Genomic DNA, 19,008 nt, shown 5'->3' on the forward strand with positions numbered 1-19,008 from the left:
AATCGGGCTTCAAAATGCTGAGAAGCGCATATCAACGTAGAAATCTTAGCACAAACTTACTTCACCACCTCCATAGGAGGCAAAGTTTGTAAAAACTGAATTGTGGGTGTGGTGAGGGGTGTATTTATAGGCATTTTGAGTTTTGGGAAACTTTGCACCTCCTGGTAGGATTGTATATCCCATACGTCACTAGTTCATACGTCACTAGCTCATGGACTCTTGCCAATTACATGAAATAAACATTAACAAATTGCAACATTATAAAACAAATTATTGCTCTGAAGAAACTAATTAATATAACTGTGCTAAGCAGGGGGTCAAATAATTTAGATATATGCAGTTAATTGTACTGAAGCAATTAAAGGGACATTCTGCAAAAAAAATGCATTGTAATTTGTTACACTGTGTATTTGTTTTGTATTACTAACCCTAGCATACTATGGTCTACATAGTATTGTCAGATAATTTGTGAGCGAAATTAGATTATATATATATATATATATATATATATATATATATATATATATATATATATATATAAAATAAGATAAAATAATTAATTTATATATGAAATATTAAACTTCGATATGTTTTGAGCACTGCAAAATACAGGGCTATTCAAGGGACCTGGAGATAGACTCAGGACTCGGATCATTTGTCATATTCAATACACATCTCAAAGTTCAAAGCAGACATTTGTCAAACCTCAAAGGAATTGCCTTCAACGATTTCCTGCATGGGCAAGGTGTAATAAAATTAAGAGTCAACTAATTCACGTTAAGTTAAATATACAACCCCAGACTCTGTGTCAGCTTCCAATGCCCTTGGTGTTATGGGGGAAGTTCTAATAAGAGTTGAAATTTTAAATACATTTTAGATGATTTTCATATATTTCATTTGTACCTTAGTATTGCATAAACGTATATATATATATATATATATATATATATATATCGTATATATATATATATATATATATATATATATATATATATATATATGGGTCTGGGAGATACGTCTAATGCCATATACTACATAAGATAAGTGTCTGCTATATTATATAAATAGCTGTATTGGTGAGTTTAAAATATTTGACCAAGAACATTTCTTTATATTTCAGAAATCTGATGTACCATCAGATGAACTATCAGGTTTTGGAATGAAAACATACTAAATAAGCTGTCCTACGAATATTATCATAGACATGATTCCATGCACTCAAAAATTATTAAGACATTTGAAATTATGAAATAAAACATATATATTAAATAGTCAATAATAATAATGCTTAAATATATATATCTGTCATGATTTAATTACAACAGAATTCTACTCACATGAAATGTGTATAATATAAAAATGACTGGAAAATTTAGCAAAATACAATATAACATCAAAGTACTGGTGAAATGATACTATTTAATATTCCCTAAAATCTAATCATTAACATAATATAACTACTGAAAAATTAAATCATATTATTATACCCCTTATCTCCAAATAGAAATATGACTCTTCAACTCATAACCCTATAAACAGAAAATTGTCTGGGAGTATACATTAGCTAGGTATATTTGTATTTTATATATATATATATATATATATATATATATATATATATATATATATATATATATATATATATATATATATATGATAGATATCAAATTATACCCAAGTTTAGTCTTAAAAATACGTACTCAGTCAAATTAAATAATCACATTAACTAAATATTAACCAAATACTTTATTAAAACTAGGAAATTATAAATGTATTGAATATACATTTCTATAAAAATTGATATATAAGGAAATATATTGTTTTGTAGTTTAAGAACATTATCTTACTGATAAAACCACATTTCAATTCTTGTTGCCCCCGGGTGTTCGATACGGGAATTGCAGCCAGAGATATTCAATCAAAGGGGGATTGAATTGCAAAGTGGCATTTCTCAGTAGCCTATGAGAGGGTGAGCTCAGACTCAAAGGGCGTACTCTGATTTCCATTGAATGATTTAGTAATGAAGGAGGAGTCTATCACTGATATAAGCTTTTGCACTATACAAGAAAGGGACAGACTCACTTTGTTACCCAGAGACTCACACACTTTTTTGGCCTACTTTTGGACAAGTCTCTAAACCCTAGCTGGAACTCTCTCTGGGGGCAAGAGAGATATAACTATGTGACCTGTTTTCCTGCTGCAAAATAGTGAATTCATTCAAGTATGACAATAGAAATATCTGAGGACTGACCTCTCAAATTGGTTAACTTATAATGTATAAGCGGTTTAATATCTTTAATTTACTTTAGCAAAGATATTGTCTATAGCCATAGTTTAATTGGGATTTAAAAGGTACTTAATAGTTGTAACCTAGTATTAAATAGACCAGTGTATTTCATATATTAAATATACTAGCACTAAGTCAATTATTATTGAGAAAAGGGTTAGGCATTAATATTCACAATATTAGGCATTGATATTTACAAATTCATTTTTATTTCACTGTGATATCTCATAGACATTGCACTAGTCCCTGTGGCTAAATTAGAATTATTTAATTACTTGATATATGTTGAATTGATAGTATTGTGTAACAATCTCTGGTTGATTATTTTAAGTATTATAAGACTATTTTGGGCAAAATAGTTGAATTATACTTTCCTGGAAGTTCTATTAGATTTAGTGAGATTTGTACCAGACAATCTAATTGAATATTATTTGAATATTATTTGATCTAAAGATTTTTATAGCGTGTTAAATTACTTTAAGATTGTAATAATCAATTAATACACATACCTGGTCATAATGGATATTCGATTTACTGCACAAATATAATAATTGTGTGTCATAAAGATTAACTGGTCAGAATTTAGGAAATATTTTAAAGTGTTATTGAATATTAATATTGATAACCGACGATAATTTCATTATTATTATTATTAATATTCATAATGAAACAAAATGTCATTATTATTATTAATATTCACAATCAAACATTCTAACAGTATGATTATTTCTTTTTTTTGAGAGTTTGTAAATCAGCTTTATTTAGATAATAACAATTATACAATACAAATGGTATACATGTTGATCACATTTTTGGTATAAGCAATAATGAGAGAACTGTCTGGAGAGACATACACGTATCTAAAAAGTTGTAAAATTGTACATCTTTAGATCACGACATTACAAAGTAAGTTTTCCACCTTACCTTACAAGAACTCAGCATATTAACTTTGTAATTATCCCAGTGTCTAAAGTACCCAAACTCTTCTTTCTATACTCCTGCTAGCATATCTATTATTTATTAAATATAGCCAAGATTACAAAAGTTGGGAGTCTCCTCGTTTTTAGATAACCGTATTCCTCTAAGTTACACAGTATGATGATTTTAACTGAACTTGTTAATTATGAGGTGTTGTATTAAGCATAAAAATAAGTATAATGTAACAAGTCCATTAGCAACATCTGCCATTACTGATTAACCCTCCATTTAAAATAAAATTAAAAAAATGGATTCATCACAAATTAAAAATAAATGCAAGAAAGCCTTTATCATTCCATCTTTATGTGCACTATTCACTAAACCATTGAGGATGGGAGCCAGGGGGGAACCTGAGAGCATCTGTGCCTGGTTCTCACCTAAGCTACAACTCTGTGCTCATTCACTAAGCTTGCTCTTACTCAAGGGCGTATTTTGGTCTAGGCAAACAAGGCACTTGCCTAGGGCGGGAGATTGGGGGGAGCAGAACCTTTTGAGTCTCTATTGGGAGCAGTAGGTGACTTAACTAGCGCGCTAGCCATCTGCATTTATATATATATATATATATATATATATATATATATATATATATAAATATACTGTATATTTAAATAGTATTACTGCTCACAATCTCACATGTATATACTGTGTACACATGTGCTAATTCAACCCACCTGAGTGTATGAAAGTGTTTTACTTTGGAAATGCCATGAAAAAAAAAGTCAAATTACACCCGGGCCAAAAAGTATTAGAGCCAAAAAAGGCTTAAAACCTGAAAGGGGGAAATTTTGAGTGCCTGGGGCAGCACAAGACCTAAATATGCCCCTTCTCTTACTGCAACAAAATATTTTTTCGTTTTTATTAATTAAATTGTTGTAAAACCAACATTTCCCTCTGAACAAATATTAGTGAAACGAAGAAGAATGTTTTTACTTTTTATACAAAAGGTGAAATTGTTTAAAGTTACAATCACAGCAACAACCTACCAAAGTTCGGTAACATCGGTCTGTGAGAGGCGTTATAACAAGTCGCGGTGAATTTCCCAGATACTCATAGGCATATTTGACATTGCAGTTAATGATGCGCACACGGGCATTCTCATTCTCCCAGTAGTACCGCAGCTGTGCCAGCCATTGGAAGTCTGTCTCATGTGATACACCTGGAGAATAAAGGATATCGACATTTTTTTCACAAAGCTTCAAGTAAACTTAAAGGGACATAAACCCCAACATTTTTCTTTCATGATTCAGATAGAACATATCATTTTAATCAACTTTCCAATTTATTTATATTAAAAAATGTTATTTGTTTTTGTGTTATCCATTGTTGAAAAGCAGGAAGGTAAGTTCAGGAGTGTGCACGTGTCTGCAGTATTATATGGCAGCAGTTTTGCAACAATGTTATACAGTAGCAAGAGCACTAGATGGCAGCACTATTTCCTGTCATGTAGAGCTCCAGAAATGTGCGCGCTACCTATCCAGATATCTCTTCAACAAAGAATAACATAAGAACGAAGCAAATTTGATAATAGAAGTAAATTGGAAACTTTTTTACAATTGTATTCTGGATCTAAAAAAACGAAAAAGAAAGAAAAAAATTGGGTTTAATGTCCCTTTAACAGGAGAGATTTAACACTTTACTTTAAAAAATATGCCAGCAAACGTGTCTAAGAATTTTGATGAATTTTGATGAAGCGCATGTACGCATGCGCGAAACGCGTCAGTTGGAGCTTAACCTGTGTCCTCTTTGAAGCCTGCTCCTCAATAAACTTTCTTGGACTTACCGTGAGACCCAGTGTTTTCTTTTCCTCATTTCATAAGAATTTTAAACTGTCCGTTTGGTAACCCAATTTGCATTGTTTTGCATCTAGGTACACACCCCTTGAAAAATCTTCTTTAGCGTGTTTATATGCTCTCCTTTGATATAGCTAATTAGGGACATATATCAATGTGCTTTAACACTGGACAATCAATCACTGTGATGCGTATAGCATGTTGCAGGATCAGAGTTCATGCATTCTAGCCCCTCTAAGGGATGTTGAAAAAAACAACTAATTTACAAAATATAATGACAGGAAAAGCAGGAATAGGAATATTAAATCATGAACGTAACATTGTAAAGTTTTTTGTTCCCTGCACATAATTAAAAGGACATAAAAATGCAAAAAGAAAATATGTTAGATTATTTTAATATTGCAATGTTGGTTCTGCAAAGGTGTTAAACACATACAGTGGCTAAAGTCAGAATCAGCCCCAGAGCAGCAATTCACTACTGGGAGATAGCTGAACACATCTGATTAGCCAATGACAAAAGGTATACGTGTGTAGCCACTAATCACCAGCTAGCTCCCAGTAGGGCTACTCTGGAACCAATAGCGCAAAAATAAAATGCATGTGATAATTTTCTTTTTGTACTTTAATGTCCCTTTAATCGTTTTATTTGGAATTACATTTAAAATGTAAAGTTCCTTAAAATTAGTTTCTTATTTACGGGGGCTTTCTAAATGCTATATAACTTCCAAAGATGTACGTTTCATTACAAATTATGAATGGTTTCTGGCATAGGGAAGGAATGGCTGAACATAATTTTCATTAAAGGAACAAAAAGCCGTGCCTGATTCTATCATTTCCATAACAACATCCCGAGCGTGTACGTCAATAGTCACCAAAGCACCCAGCGTAGTTCTCGTTTGCTTGGGCAGTTTTCCTCTTACAAGTTCAACAATATCATTAAGCTGAAGTTGAAGTTTCTGATAGTAATTCTTGAGACCCTGAATGGAAAGAAAAGTGATACAAAATAATCATTCACTGCAGCCGTCAAAATACCACATAACCAGCAACACAAGTTTTATTTCAAACCACAAGACTATGTCATGTTTAAAAGCTTTGTATTCAACCAGTGTGATTATATTTACTTAGTTTTCTAGGGGCATATAAGCACATTTAAAAAGTCTTTCTTCAAATTAGCTAAGTTCCCAAAATGATGTTTTATTTAATAGGAAAATTGGGTTTTTAAAGTAAATACAAACAAATAAGGGACAGACATTTCATTTGTTTTTCACAGGGTCGTTTCACTGAGATGTTAAAAAAAAATTAAAAGATACTCGGCTTAAGTCAAACTAAAATATGATGGCTTATTGATCCAGTATTGATGATGATGAGTTGTCTATAGTGTTTAAATGCATGTGTTTAACTTAAGGGTACATTACAATCAGTGCATTATTTATGCATCAGATTTAAAAGGACACTAAACCCATTTTTTTTTCTTTAATGATTCAGATAGAGCAGTCAATTTTAAGCAACTTTCTAATTTACTCCTATTATCAATTTATCTTTGTTCTCTTGCTATCTTTATTTAAAAAGCAGGAATGTAAAGCTTAGGAGCCAGCCCATTTTTGGTTCAGACCTGGGTTATGCCAATTAGTGACAGATATAAATGAGCTCCTGCACGACCTTTCAACCTTTCACTGTGCAGCATGTAGGAGTGTCAGGGTTCTGCATTCTACAGCCTCTCTAGAGGAGTGGAAACACTAACTTTTTCAGAGTTAAATTACAGAAAATATGTAAAATAAATAATGAAAGTGCACTGCAAAGTTTTTAATTTTGTATAATTAAACATTGTATGGTGAATTAAATTTGAATTTAATGTCCCTTAAACCAATAATATCAGTTCATGAAATGTGCAATTAGCAATTTACAATATTTTTTTCTAATTGTATAATTACATTTTTTTTTAAACATCCAAATACTTAAAGTGACAGTCTACACCAACATTTTTCTTATTTAAAAAGATAGATAATCCCTTTATTACCCATTCCCCGTTTTTGCATAACCAACACAGTTATATTTATATACTTTTTACCTCTGTGATTACCTTGTATCTAAGCCTTTGCAGACAGCCTCCTTATCTAAGTGCCTTTGACAGACATGCAGTGTAGTCAATTAGGGAAGACTCCTAAATAACTTCACGGGAGTGAGCACAATGTTATCTATATGACACATGTGAACTAGCACAGTCTAACTGTGAAAAACTTTCAAAATGCTCTGAGCTAGGAGGCGGTTTTCAACTGTTTAGAAATCAGTTTGAGCCTAGCTAGGTTTAGCTTTTCAAAAATACCACTAAGGGAACAAAGCAAATTTGATGATAAAAGTAAATTGGAAAGTTGTTTAAAATTGCATGCCCTATCTGAATCATAAAAGTTTAATTTTGAGTAGACTGTCCCTTTAATTGCAATGATAAATGGACATTTTTAAAGGTCTTCTTTGGCCATGTACCAGTTTCATGTGTTAACACGAGCATGTGCAAAAATGTACTGAAAGACAGTAAAGGTAGGTAGTGGAAAATTTCTTGTCAAAGTGTTTTTGTGATAAATTTAAAATTCTGTTCTTAAATTCTATCAGTGCACTGGAAAACCACTTGATAACAGGGTTTGCTAATAGTTTCAAATAGATTAGGATGACCTTGAGTTTGAGTGCTGCATGGGTTCAACAATGAAATGACACTCCTAACACTATTTTATACAATCTAAACCCAGCCATACTCAGCAGTCTCAAAGATTAACATTCAGCAAGTCAAGGTTTTACATGAGAGTGCGCTGATCCCCAATTAATAGACCCCCATATGAGAGTGATTTGTCTTAAAAAACAGTTAATGTGCTCTCTCTATCCCTCTCAAATGCGCCATTTATAGAGTCAGCCCTGCCAGTGTATTCTATCTAAAAGTATATGGTCTTAGCATTTCCCTAAAGATCATACGCACCTCTGGCCCACTACTGATGGCTTCTTGAACCTCGCTGGTCCAATACATTTGAGAGACACAGAGCACAACTTGTCCCGGCCATTCTCTCACCCAGTCTTTCCTTAATACTTGCGGATAGGCCTGTTAAAGAAATCAAATAAAACGTAAACAAATAAATGTATAAAGGAAAGCGCAGTAAGTAAATAAAACAAACATTGGTTGACTGGGAAAGAAAGAGTATTGAAAGATCAAATTTTGATTCACTGTCAAAAGATTTAACAGATGAGACCTTTATTATTATTAAAGGGACAGGAAAGCCCAAAAATGTATTTCATGATTCGGATACGCCTCCTTCACGTCACTGACGTTATTACGCTAACCCAGACCGGTGTTACACTCTCGAGCAGCTTTTAACGAGAGTTTGCTTTTGAGAAGAGATCCATTGGATGAGACGGACACAACAAGTTCTAACAGCACTTCAGGGATTGTTTAAAGCAAACATCTTGTCCGCCGAAGTTTCTACACATTCCAGGGAAAACGCTGTTTGAGACTTTGAATGCTATTACATACCTCACATGTTTGAGGTTGCTTCTTGTGAGTATCTCGATATAAGGGATTGGGGCTACAGTTTTTTAACCATTCAAAATAAATTGTATTGCACTTAGAGTCTTTCTGGGCGCTTTTTTCTTATTTGTTTTTTTTAGATTCATGATTCGGATAGAACATACAATTGTAAATAACTTTCCAATTTACTTCCATTATCAAATTTGCTTTGTTCTCTTGTTATCCTTTGCTGAAGGAACAGCATTATTGCACTACATGCAGCAAGATGAACACATCTAGTTAGCCAATCACAAAAGACAAATGTGTGCAGGCACCAATTAGCAGCAGCTCCCACTAGTGTAAGATATGTGCATATTATTTTTTTAGCAAGGGATACCAAGAGAACAAAACACATTTGAAAATATAAGTGAATTTAAAGTATCTTAAAATTACATGCTCTATCTGAATCATGCAAGATTAATTTTGACTTTCCTATACCTTTAAATGTGATTGTTTTATTATTGAATTTTAAAAAAAATGTATAATATATAAATATGTCTATCATATTTCCCAAAAAAACTGAGAATAAGGCAAGATGAGGTGAAATTTTGTTTTTCATGAATAAACTTTACTTAAAATAGAAGCTGTTTTAGATGATCCACAAGTTACTCAAATAGTTTTAGTAAAGTTGGAAACACCAACCAATTCTAAACTTTTTCAATTTTAGGGGAATTCAATTGCCAATTTCTAGATACAAATTCAACTTCTGGTTGCCATTTTAAAAAAACAAGTGGGATTGAAGTATTTCACAGATATTACTGGTTGCCATTTTAAAAAAAACAAGTGGGATTGAAGTATTTCACAGATATTACCCCACACACATGGAGGGTAAATTTGGCAAGATTGTGACATTTCTATAAATACAAAACACATAATGAATATTTAAAGGGATACTAAACCCAATTTTTTTTCTTTAATGATTCAGATAGAACATGCATTTTTAAGCAACTTTCTAATTTACTCCTATTATCAATTTGTCGTTGTTCTCTTGCTATCTTTATTTAAAAAGCAGGAATGTAAAGCTTAGGAGCCAGCCCTTTTTTGGTTCAGAACCTAGGTTGTGCTTGCTGATTGGATAGCTAAATGTAGCCACTAATCAGCAAGCACTATCCAGGGTGCTGACCAAAAATGGGCTGGCTCTTGCTTTTTCAAATAAAGATAACAAAAGAATGAAAAAAACGATAATAGGTAAAACAGAAAGTTGCTTAAAATTGGTTTAGGTTTAGTATCCCTTTAATCAGGCAAAAGCTGCAAATAGCAAGTACTTCATTGGCTAGTAAGAAGGAGCTGGCTGATTAGGACTTCAAAAAAAGCATAAAACCCATAACACCAAAAATAATTTATATAAAACAAAGGCGCTATTAGTAAATAAAGCCATACCAATCTTGATCGAGCTATAACATCACGAACACTGCGCAACATAATATCTTCCACTTGAATAAGCCATTTTTCAACTGCACCTCGAGCTTCTGAAGTGGATATCGTTTGAATTAGTTCCACCCTCTCCCCCTCGCTGCTGTACATCGCTTTTATATCCAGGTTGTCAAGGAATTCCAGTTTTGCGATGCCTTCAAAGCACTTTTTTAAATGCGGCTGAACACGAAGGGGATCTTTTGTTTCTGATAAGATCTCAAGCATTTCATCGTTTGATAAGAAGAAAAAGCTACAAATAAACATTTATATAATTACACGAAATAGCACATTCATTTATGAACACAATACTAAAATGATTAATATATTATGCTGGTTTTGTCTTACTGGTGGTTACAACAAGTATCTCCATTAAAGTCTTTTTATTGCATTTTATTATGTAGCTAAAGCTTAACAATGTTACTGTTTAAAGGGACAGTCTACTCCAGAATTGTTATTGTTTAAAAAGATAGATAATCCCTTTTATTACCCATTCCCCAGTTGTGCACAGCCAACATTGTTATATTAATATACTTTTTACCTCTGTGATTACCTTGTATCTAAGCCTCTGCAGACTACCCCATATTTCAGTTCTTTTGACAGACTCGCATTTTACCCAATCAGTGCCCTCTTCCAAGTAACTCCACGGGCGTGAGCACAATTTTATCTATATGACACACATGAGCTAACGTCCTCTAGTTGTGAAAAACTATCAAATGCATTCAGATAAGAGGCGGCCTTCAAGGGATTAGACATTAGCATATGAGCCTACCCAGGTTTAGCTATTAACTAGGAATAGTAGGAGAACAAAGCAAATCTGATGATAAAGTAAATTAAATTAAAAATGTGTTTAAAATGACATGCCCTATCTGAGTCATGAAAGTTGAATTTAGCTAGACTGTCCCTTTAAGATGACTCTTGAACATTAAAAAAACAACAACAACCTAGAACTGATAAAGTAACTGTCATGGGGAAAGTACCCCAGGTTTAGTTATCTATAAACACAGAAGATTTTACCGTGGAAAGAAAAGTCTCTTTTTTTCCAGATAAGCATTCAAGCCCTTCATGATTTTATCCAGAAGAGAGTTACTGTCTTGAAGCTTCTCTAAAAGCCCAGTCAAGGAGGTGGCATTTAGGACCTGAAATATAAAAAAAAAGTAAAGAACACTAAGAACGCTCCAGCATTCTCTACAGTAAATTAATAATGTACTTGAGAGTCTTACAGAGAACTAAGGGTCAGATTACAAGTGGAGCGCTAAATATCGCTTTCATGAAAGTGATATTAGCACTCCACTAAGTAATACCAACGCATACTAATGTGCGCTGGTATTGCAAGTTGTTAGCTCGCGTTCGCATTCATGGGAAGCATTTTGCTCACAAGAGCGCGCTTCTATAGGCTCCAATGGTAGCCTTGTTCTGATAGCGTCAGAGAAGGCCCAGAGCCTAAGCGCATTGAAGGGGGTAAGTAGCTTAGCGATGGCAGCAAATATAAATATATATATATATATATATATACAGTATATATATATATATATATATATATATATATATATATATATATATATATATATTACTGGGAACACACAGTACCCATAGACAGCAATGTAAAGGCACTTTTCAGTGCCTTTTTTTTTTCTAACACCCCTCAACCGCCACTTTTAACTCCTAAAAACTGCTTCGTGTGGTTGATTTTATTTTTAAAAAGCTACAGTACACTTAAATTTGGGGCCAGTTGGGAGAAAATAAAAAAATTAACCAGAGATCTGATCTCTGGTTAAGTTTCTGAGCGCTAATTGCTACCGCGAGCTTGTGGTAGCAATAACAAGCCACTTGTAAAGGCTGATTATTTATCACGCACTTGTAAATGGGCGAATTTCCTGGATTGTGGGCGTACGATAAGTTAGCACTCCACTTGTAATCTAGCCCTTAATAGGTTATATATTACTTGTCATAGACAGACAGATAACAATGCACAGATATATACAGATAAATAGATAGACAGCAATAGGTGAGTTCACAGATGACACAATTATTGGTAGTACACTAACACAATTGTAATGTTAAGACATTAGATGTGTAATGAAACGTTTCTGGTGTCTGATGGAAGCAGAGATTACCTTTGGGTCTTTCACACAGTGCTTCATAATCTCTCTCCAGTTTCTATCGACTGTCTGGAAGAGACGCCCTTCTTCCGGCATTTGCTGCATGATGTCTTCAGAGGAAAAGATAGGATCCAAGTAAAGCCACTGAGCTTGAACCTTCAACCACTCGTCAATTGTTTCTTGAATTCGAATCAGCCTTTCTTCCCAGACCTTAAGAAAAATATTTGTAATGTCATTAATGTCTCAACAGTTAGGAATTTGTGTTTAATATACAGTTAAGATTAAAGGGACAGTGTATATATTGTTAACAAATAGCTTGTTACTTTTATTTGGTTATTTAAAAGCTGCATTTGCCTATTGAACCCAACCATATATACTGACAATTTCAATACTGTAGCACTGTCTAAACAATAGCTATGTAAATAAGAGGTAGCAGTAGAAATAAACCTCCCAATGGGGGTGGGAGAGAGAGCCCAACCGAACCATATATACTGACAACTTCAATACTGTAGTACTGTCTAAACAATAGCTATGTAACTAAGAGGTAGCAGTAGAAATCAACCTCCCAATGGGGGTCGGAGAGAGAGCCCAGACCATTTTAATAGGTGTTCCTGCAGATGCATTAAATACAATTAACTTTTACCAGATGCTTGCCTGAATACACTATCCCTTTAAGGACTGTGTTTGGTATTGGTATTAGGGATTGATACTACAGTTAGGTTTAGGGATTGGGTTAGGATCAGGGTTAGGGCTGTGGACTTCCCTTGTACCCAAGGGTTTCATATTCTGGCTACAGTGAAATCAAGAATAAGATATTTTGACTGCAGCAATATTACCATCAGGCCGAAACTCCCATACCTCCCCACCATCCAGCTTATTGTGGGATTGCCAAAGGTGCCCCAACTCCACCCAACCCCACCCAGGTCATGCACCGTCTCCACCCCCACCTCGACTTGTCTTGACTCCACCCAACTCCACCAAGGACGTGTCCCGACTCCACCCAACCACACCCAGGGCATTCCCTGTCTATAGTCAACCCTACCCAGGACATGCCCTGACTCCCCCCAACCCCACCCAGGACATGCCCTGACTGTACCCAACCACACCCAGGACATGCCATGACTCCACACAACCCCACCCAGGATATGCCATGACTGTACCTAACTCCACCTAAGACATGCCATGACTCCACCCAATTCCACCCAGGACACGCCCTAACGATACCTAACTCCACCTGAAACATGCCATGACTCCACCCAACCCTACCCATGACATGCCCTGACTTCATCCAACCCCACCCATGGCACACTCTGACTCCACTCAACCCTGTCAAAGACATGCCCTGACTCCACCCAACCCATAAAATGCCCTGACTTCATCCAACTCCAAAGTCAAATTCAGTTTATTTATTTTTTTATTTTTTCAAGACACTCCAAAACATAAAATATGTTTATATGTAATAATCTGAGTTTATGATATATGGCTAAATGTAAGTTTATAAAACTAGCCAACCAGATGTGCTTTACGGATACTATATAACACAGTATATGGCGAGATGTGAAAGCATGAATACCTTTATTTTATCCTCAAAAGGCTTAATGAACGGTGATCCCCGCATCGTCTGCGTCTTTATAATTTGGTCATCTAGAGTTGTCTGGATTTCATCCACTGCTGATAAAATAGATATTCCTGTCTCTCGATATGAGGTTGTATTGAATGAAATCGTATCCCAGTTTTCCTCCATCGTGTGCATTGCTTTCTCCAGTGAGAACTCCTGATAAGAAATCATAAATATAATACAGAATGTCAAATTGTGATTTGTTTTGAAAATAATTTTTATATGCATCTTGATTTGTTATAATACATAAAGGGATGTCAATTTGAATTAAAAAAAATAAAAAAAATATCTACGTATAGTAACTTTCCAGTGTACTCATTTTTAATTGTGTCTGCTTCTCCTGTGCGTTTCAGTTTACGTCAGTTATCTACTGAGAGCTAGCTGCTGATTATCTACTGAGAGCTAGCTGCTGATTATCTACTGAGAGCTAGCTGCTAATTATCTACTGAGAGCTAGCTGCTGATTATCTACTGAATGAGAGGAGAATAGGGGGCACCCTTGTGTCACCAGGAAGTGAACCTCTAAAAGCTGATGGTCAGATGCACATAGATGTACTTGTAGGAGTAGTCTCTAATGGATAATGAACTGACAACAATAACACATATTAAAAACAGAATTTAAAAATAAGCTCCTATCTGAAATTCCTTTTGGTAAATGCAAGACTGGTATAAGGAGGTGTGAATACAAAATTTCAGATACAAAACTATACGTGATATGTAGTCATATGTTGACAAACTATGAAACAGTCTCATTAGAAATGATGGTATCAGATGAGACTGGTAGGGTTGCCACCCGCCCCGGTTTCACCGGGACAAACCCGGTTTGAGGCTCTGTGTCCCGAAACTAGCCGCAAATGCCCCGGGCTAAGCGCTCCCCTGGCGCAGCAGTGACTCGAGCACAGACTTTGCAAAAAATAAGCTGACCAGAGGAGCGCTTAGCCCGGGGTTACTAACCAGACCGGGTAGGTGGAGGCTGCCCAACCAGTAGGTCGTCACTATAGTGACCGTGACGCTGCTTCCTTTACGCTGCTTCCGTCTGGTTACTGGTAGGGTGAAAGATCAGGAGTGTCACGGTGTCCTCTTTTTATACATGTGGGTCTCTGCTGCACTATGCTCTCCTTGTTATCTCGGTCCCCCTAATCTCTGCTGCCCGGATTGCGGTAGCCCGATCTCCAACTGTGCTCCTTGGTTCCCTGCACGCTCCTTCACTAGATCTATATGAATGGTCAGGGGGGGCAGGTTCTCAGCTTAAGCCGACTTTCCTTTACCCTCATCGGGGCTTCCCTGCTGTGTGTCATATATTATTTAAATATATATATATATATATATATATATATATATATATATAAAATATATATATATATTATATATATATTTATATATATATATATATATATATATTATATATATTATATATATATATATATAAAATGAATTTCATAATGAATTTGAGGCCGCGACAAGCCACGCCCCCAAATCACGCCCTCTCCACGCCCCCTTAAAAAGTGTCCAGAATCTATTTGGGCAAAAGGTGGCAACCCTAGATGAGAGTAGATGACTGGGTCGATCAAGGCAGCTATCTGTAGCGGATCAGGCCACGATCCAAAATCAGTAATCTGCGAACAACATGAAGAGACAGAAACGCCACATGGCCCAATATTGTATGGAACAAGGATAATGGTATATGTGACAATTGCATAGGGGTGTCTGATTACATGTGAGTGCAATTGTCACATATACCATTTCTCTTGTTCCATACAATATTGGGCCATGTGGCGCTTCTGTCTCTTCATGTTGTTCGCAGATTATCTACTGAGAGCTAGCACATATATGCCTCTTGTCATTGGCTGATGTGCTCAGCTAGCTGCTAGTAGTGTATTGCCCCATGGTGCTGAATTACCAGGGGTTAAACACAGTTATATTCAAACAATAATGCAATAATACAATACTCTAACACACTATAGTGTTTTCTTTTTACTCTTTACATGCAATACATGCACTTACTCAATTTCAAATAAGCAGTAGATTCTTTTCTGACAAATGTACTTTTTCTCCCATTTTTCAGCCCCCTGTATCATGTGATAGACATCAGCCAATCACAGACTAGTATACGTATACCCTGTGAGCTTGTGCACATGCTCAGTAGGATCTTGTTCTCCAGAAAGTGTGAATATAAAAAGACTGCAAAAGTTGATAATGGAAGTAAATTGGAAAATGTCTTAAAACTGCTGCTCTATCTGAATCATAAAAGTTTATTTTGACTTCAGTGTCCCTTTAAAAGGCAGCTGCCGCTGAATATAACCAACTGATATGTCCCTTTAAACCACACTTTTAAACTAAAAAACATGTACCTTAATTATGATTGCATTTTCTGCTTCATCGTTTCTATATTAAAAATGTTAAAGAATTTCTCAAAACGATATGATTACTTTTAATTACATGTATATTATAAACTAATATGTTAAGTGAACAAAACTACGTTCAGACATATTAGGCAGTTATCATCAATACTGAATTACTTAGCTGCCATATTCTACTTTACATAGAAGAATACATAAAAATGCAAAAGAATACACTCTAGTGTCATTTTATTATTACAATATCGCTGGCATATAAATAGTGTTTAACCCCTGCAAAGGGGCTAAACTTATAGTTAAAATCAGCTCCAGAAACACAATGCACTACTGCACCCAAGCGTAATACATCTAGTGAGCCAATTATAAGAGGCTATGTGTGTAACCACCAATCACCATATAGCTCTCAGTAGTGTATTGCTGCCTGTTTATGTTTTTCAACCAAGTATACCAAGAAAACAAAGATTAATAAAGGAGACCAATTTTTTTTCTGTTGTTGGAGCTACATACAAGGGCAAAAAGAAAGTGCTTTATAGTGCTAGAGCATTTCATTATTGCATTATTGCTGCGTATAACTCTGTTTAAAAGAAAAGAAAAAAAAGTAATGTCATCAACACTTGCTGCTCCTGCACAGGGGGTTAAAGTGTGTTAGAAAGGGAAATATTTTAATATTAAAGGGACATAATACTCATATGCTAAATCACTTGAAAGTGATGCAGTATAACTGTAAAAAGCTGACACCTGAGCATCTCTATGTAAAAAAGGAAGATATTTTACCTCACAATTTCCTCAGCTCAGCAGAGTAAGTTCTGTGTAAAAAGTTATACTTCACCGGCCCCCAGCTGCAGGTAAAAATAAAAAAAAATGAATAAATGAACAGCAGCCAATCAGCATCAGCAATGCTGAGGTCATGAACTCTTACTGTGATCTCATGAGATTTGACTTAAATCTCATGAGATTTCATAGTAAGCGTCCTTTACCTGATTGGTGAAATAATATGAGAGTTCACGAGGCTCATCCTTTCAGCTGTCCCAGGACAGACACACTAAAATGCTGCTTAGAAATCCTTTACAATAGGAGGTGGCTACTGAGGAACTTTTGAGGTAAAATATCTTTCTTTTTTACATAGAGATGTTCAGGTGATATTTTCTAGTCAGCTTTTTACAGCTATGCTGCATCACTTTCAAGTGTTTAAACATTTGGGTATTATGGCCCTTTAAAAATGTCCATCAAAAAGTATTGAAAGAAGACATCTATGAAAAATGGTTTTACTGAAGACAGTGGAGTCTATGTAGAAGATAACAATATTATATTATGTTCCAGTAATAAAAAAAAAAGGTCTTACCTTGGTAGCTGCAGCACTAATTTGCTCAAATTTGTCCAGATAAGGTGTTAGATTTTGCTTTAAAACCTTCCTAAGGGAAGTACCAGAATCAGGAGTTAGATCGTATTCAACTATCTCTGACATTTGCTTCCAATGACGGTGTCGGATTCCTGGGTTACAAAGGATGCTCACTAGTGGAATATATTCCTGCAAATACAAACACAATAATCTTAACATCTACTAGTTAATTTTTTGGCGTTCATTATTAAAAGGACACTAAACACACATTTTTTTCTTTCATGATTCAGATAGAGCAGCAATTTGAAGCAACTTTCTAATTTACTCCTATTATAAATTTTTCTTTGTTCTCTTGCTATCTTTATTTAAAAAGCAGGAATGTAAGCTTAGGAGCCGGACCATTTTTGGTTCAGCATCTGGGTAACTAAATGTAGCCACCAATAAGCAAGCGTTACATCTAGTTACCCAGGTGCTGAACCAAAAATGGGCCGGCTTTTAAGCTTAGATTCCTGCTTTTCAAATAAAGATAGCAATAGAACGAAGAAAAACTGATAATAAGAGTAAATTAGAAAGTTGCTTAAAATTGCATTCTCTATCTGAATCATGAAAGAAAGAAAAAATAGGTTTAGTATCCCTTTAAGTATTTTCAAGTTCACACTTTAATTCATTTTTTATTGATACTGATGATAACTGATCCATAGCTTTTTTTTAATATTGCACTTGTGTATCATCTTCATTTATTAAAGCTAAAAATATTTTTAAACAACAAAAACATTTTAAAAACAAAACATCTAAAATCTAAATTATTAAAAGTTAAATCCTATTAGATAAATCTGTTAAAATGTATAATGTTTTTGTTTTTAATATATTATTACTGTTATTATTTGCTAATGCAATTAAAGGGACAGTAAAGTCAAAATTAAACTTTAATGATTCAGATAGAGCATGCGGTTTTGAACAACTTTCCAATTTACTTTTATTATCTAATTGTCTCTTTGTATCATTTGTTGAAAAGCATACCTATATAGGCTCAGGAGTAGTAATTAATTACTGGGAACTAGCTTCTTATTGGAGGCTGCACATATATGCCTCTTGACATTGGCTCACACAAAGTGTTTTCAGCTAGAATACAAAGATAATTAAGCAAATTTGATAATAGAAGTAAACTGCAAAGATATGTAAAATTGTATGTTCTGTCTGAACCATGAAAGAAAAATGTTGTTTTTCACGTCCCTTTAAGGACATAGCAAAATGATACAGTGGAAAGTAACCCTTTTTAACAGAAAGGTTTTTTTTACACTTATTTTCCAAACCATCTTTCTTCATTAACGTTTCAAATTTAAACCTAGAACTGGAAAAATATGTATTCAGTTCATTAGAAAGAGAATCTACACATAATTGTTGATTATATGGTTTATGTTTCTTAAAGGGATATGAAACCCCAAATTTTTCTTTCTTGATTCAGGTAGAGAATACAATTTCAAACAACTTTCCAATTTACTTCTATTATTTAATGTGCTTCTTTTTCTTGTTATCCTTTGCTGAAATGTTTATCTAGGCACGTTCATGTGCAGCAGAGAA

At 34.6% G+C, this 19,008-nt stretch overlaps 1 protein-coding gene across 1 annotated transcript in view; it reads right to left on the reverse strand.

Moving 5' to 3' along the window:
* DNAH12 (dynein axonemal heavy chain 12) overlaps positions 1-19,008 on the reverse strand; it is a 300,387-nt gene that overhangs the window by 203,234 nt on the left and 78,145 nt on the right. Inside the window, exons 17-24 of the mRNA XM_053689370.1 lie at positions 17,431-17,616; positions 13,688-13,888; positions 12,130-12,324; positions 11,030-11,151; positions 9,983-10,265; positions 8,021-8,140; positions 5,876-6,032; positions 4,249-4,421 (exon numbers count right to left, since the gene is read on the reverse strand). Coding sequence (XP_053545345.1) covers positions 4,249-4,421; positions 5,876-6,032; positions 8,021-8,140; positions 9,983-10,265; positions 11,030-11,151; positions 12,130-12,324; positions 13,688-13,888; positions 17,431-17,616 — 1,437 coding nt within the window. The remainder of the gene's footprint in view (positions 1-4,248; positions 4,422-5,875; positions 6,033-8,020; positions 8,141-9,982; positions 10,266-11,029; positions 11,152-12,129; positions 12,325-13,687; positions 13,889-17,430; positions 17,617-19,008) is intronic.

This window comes from Bombina bombina, chromosome 7 (assembly GCF_027579735.1).
Source record: "Bombina bombina isolate aBomBom1 chromosome 7, aBomBom1.pri, whole genome shotgun sequence".
Lineage (NCBI taxonomy): Eukaryota > Metazoa > Chordata > Amphibia > Anura > Bombinatoridae > Bombina > Bombina bombina.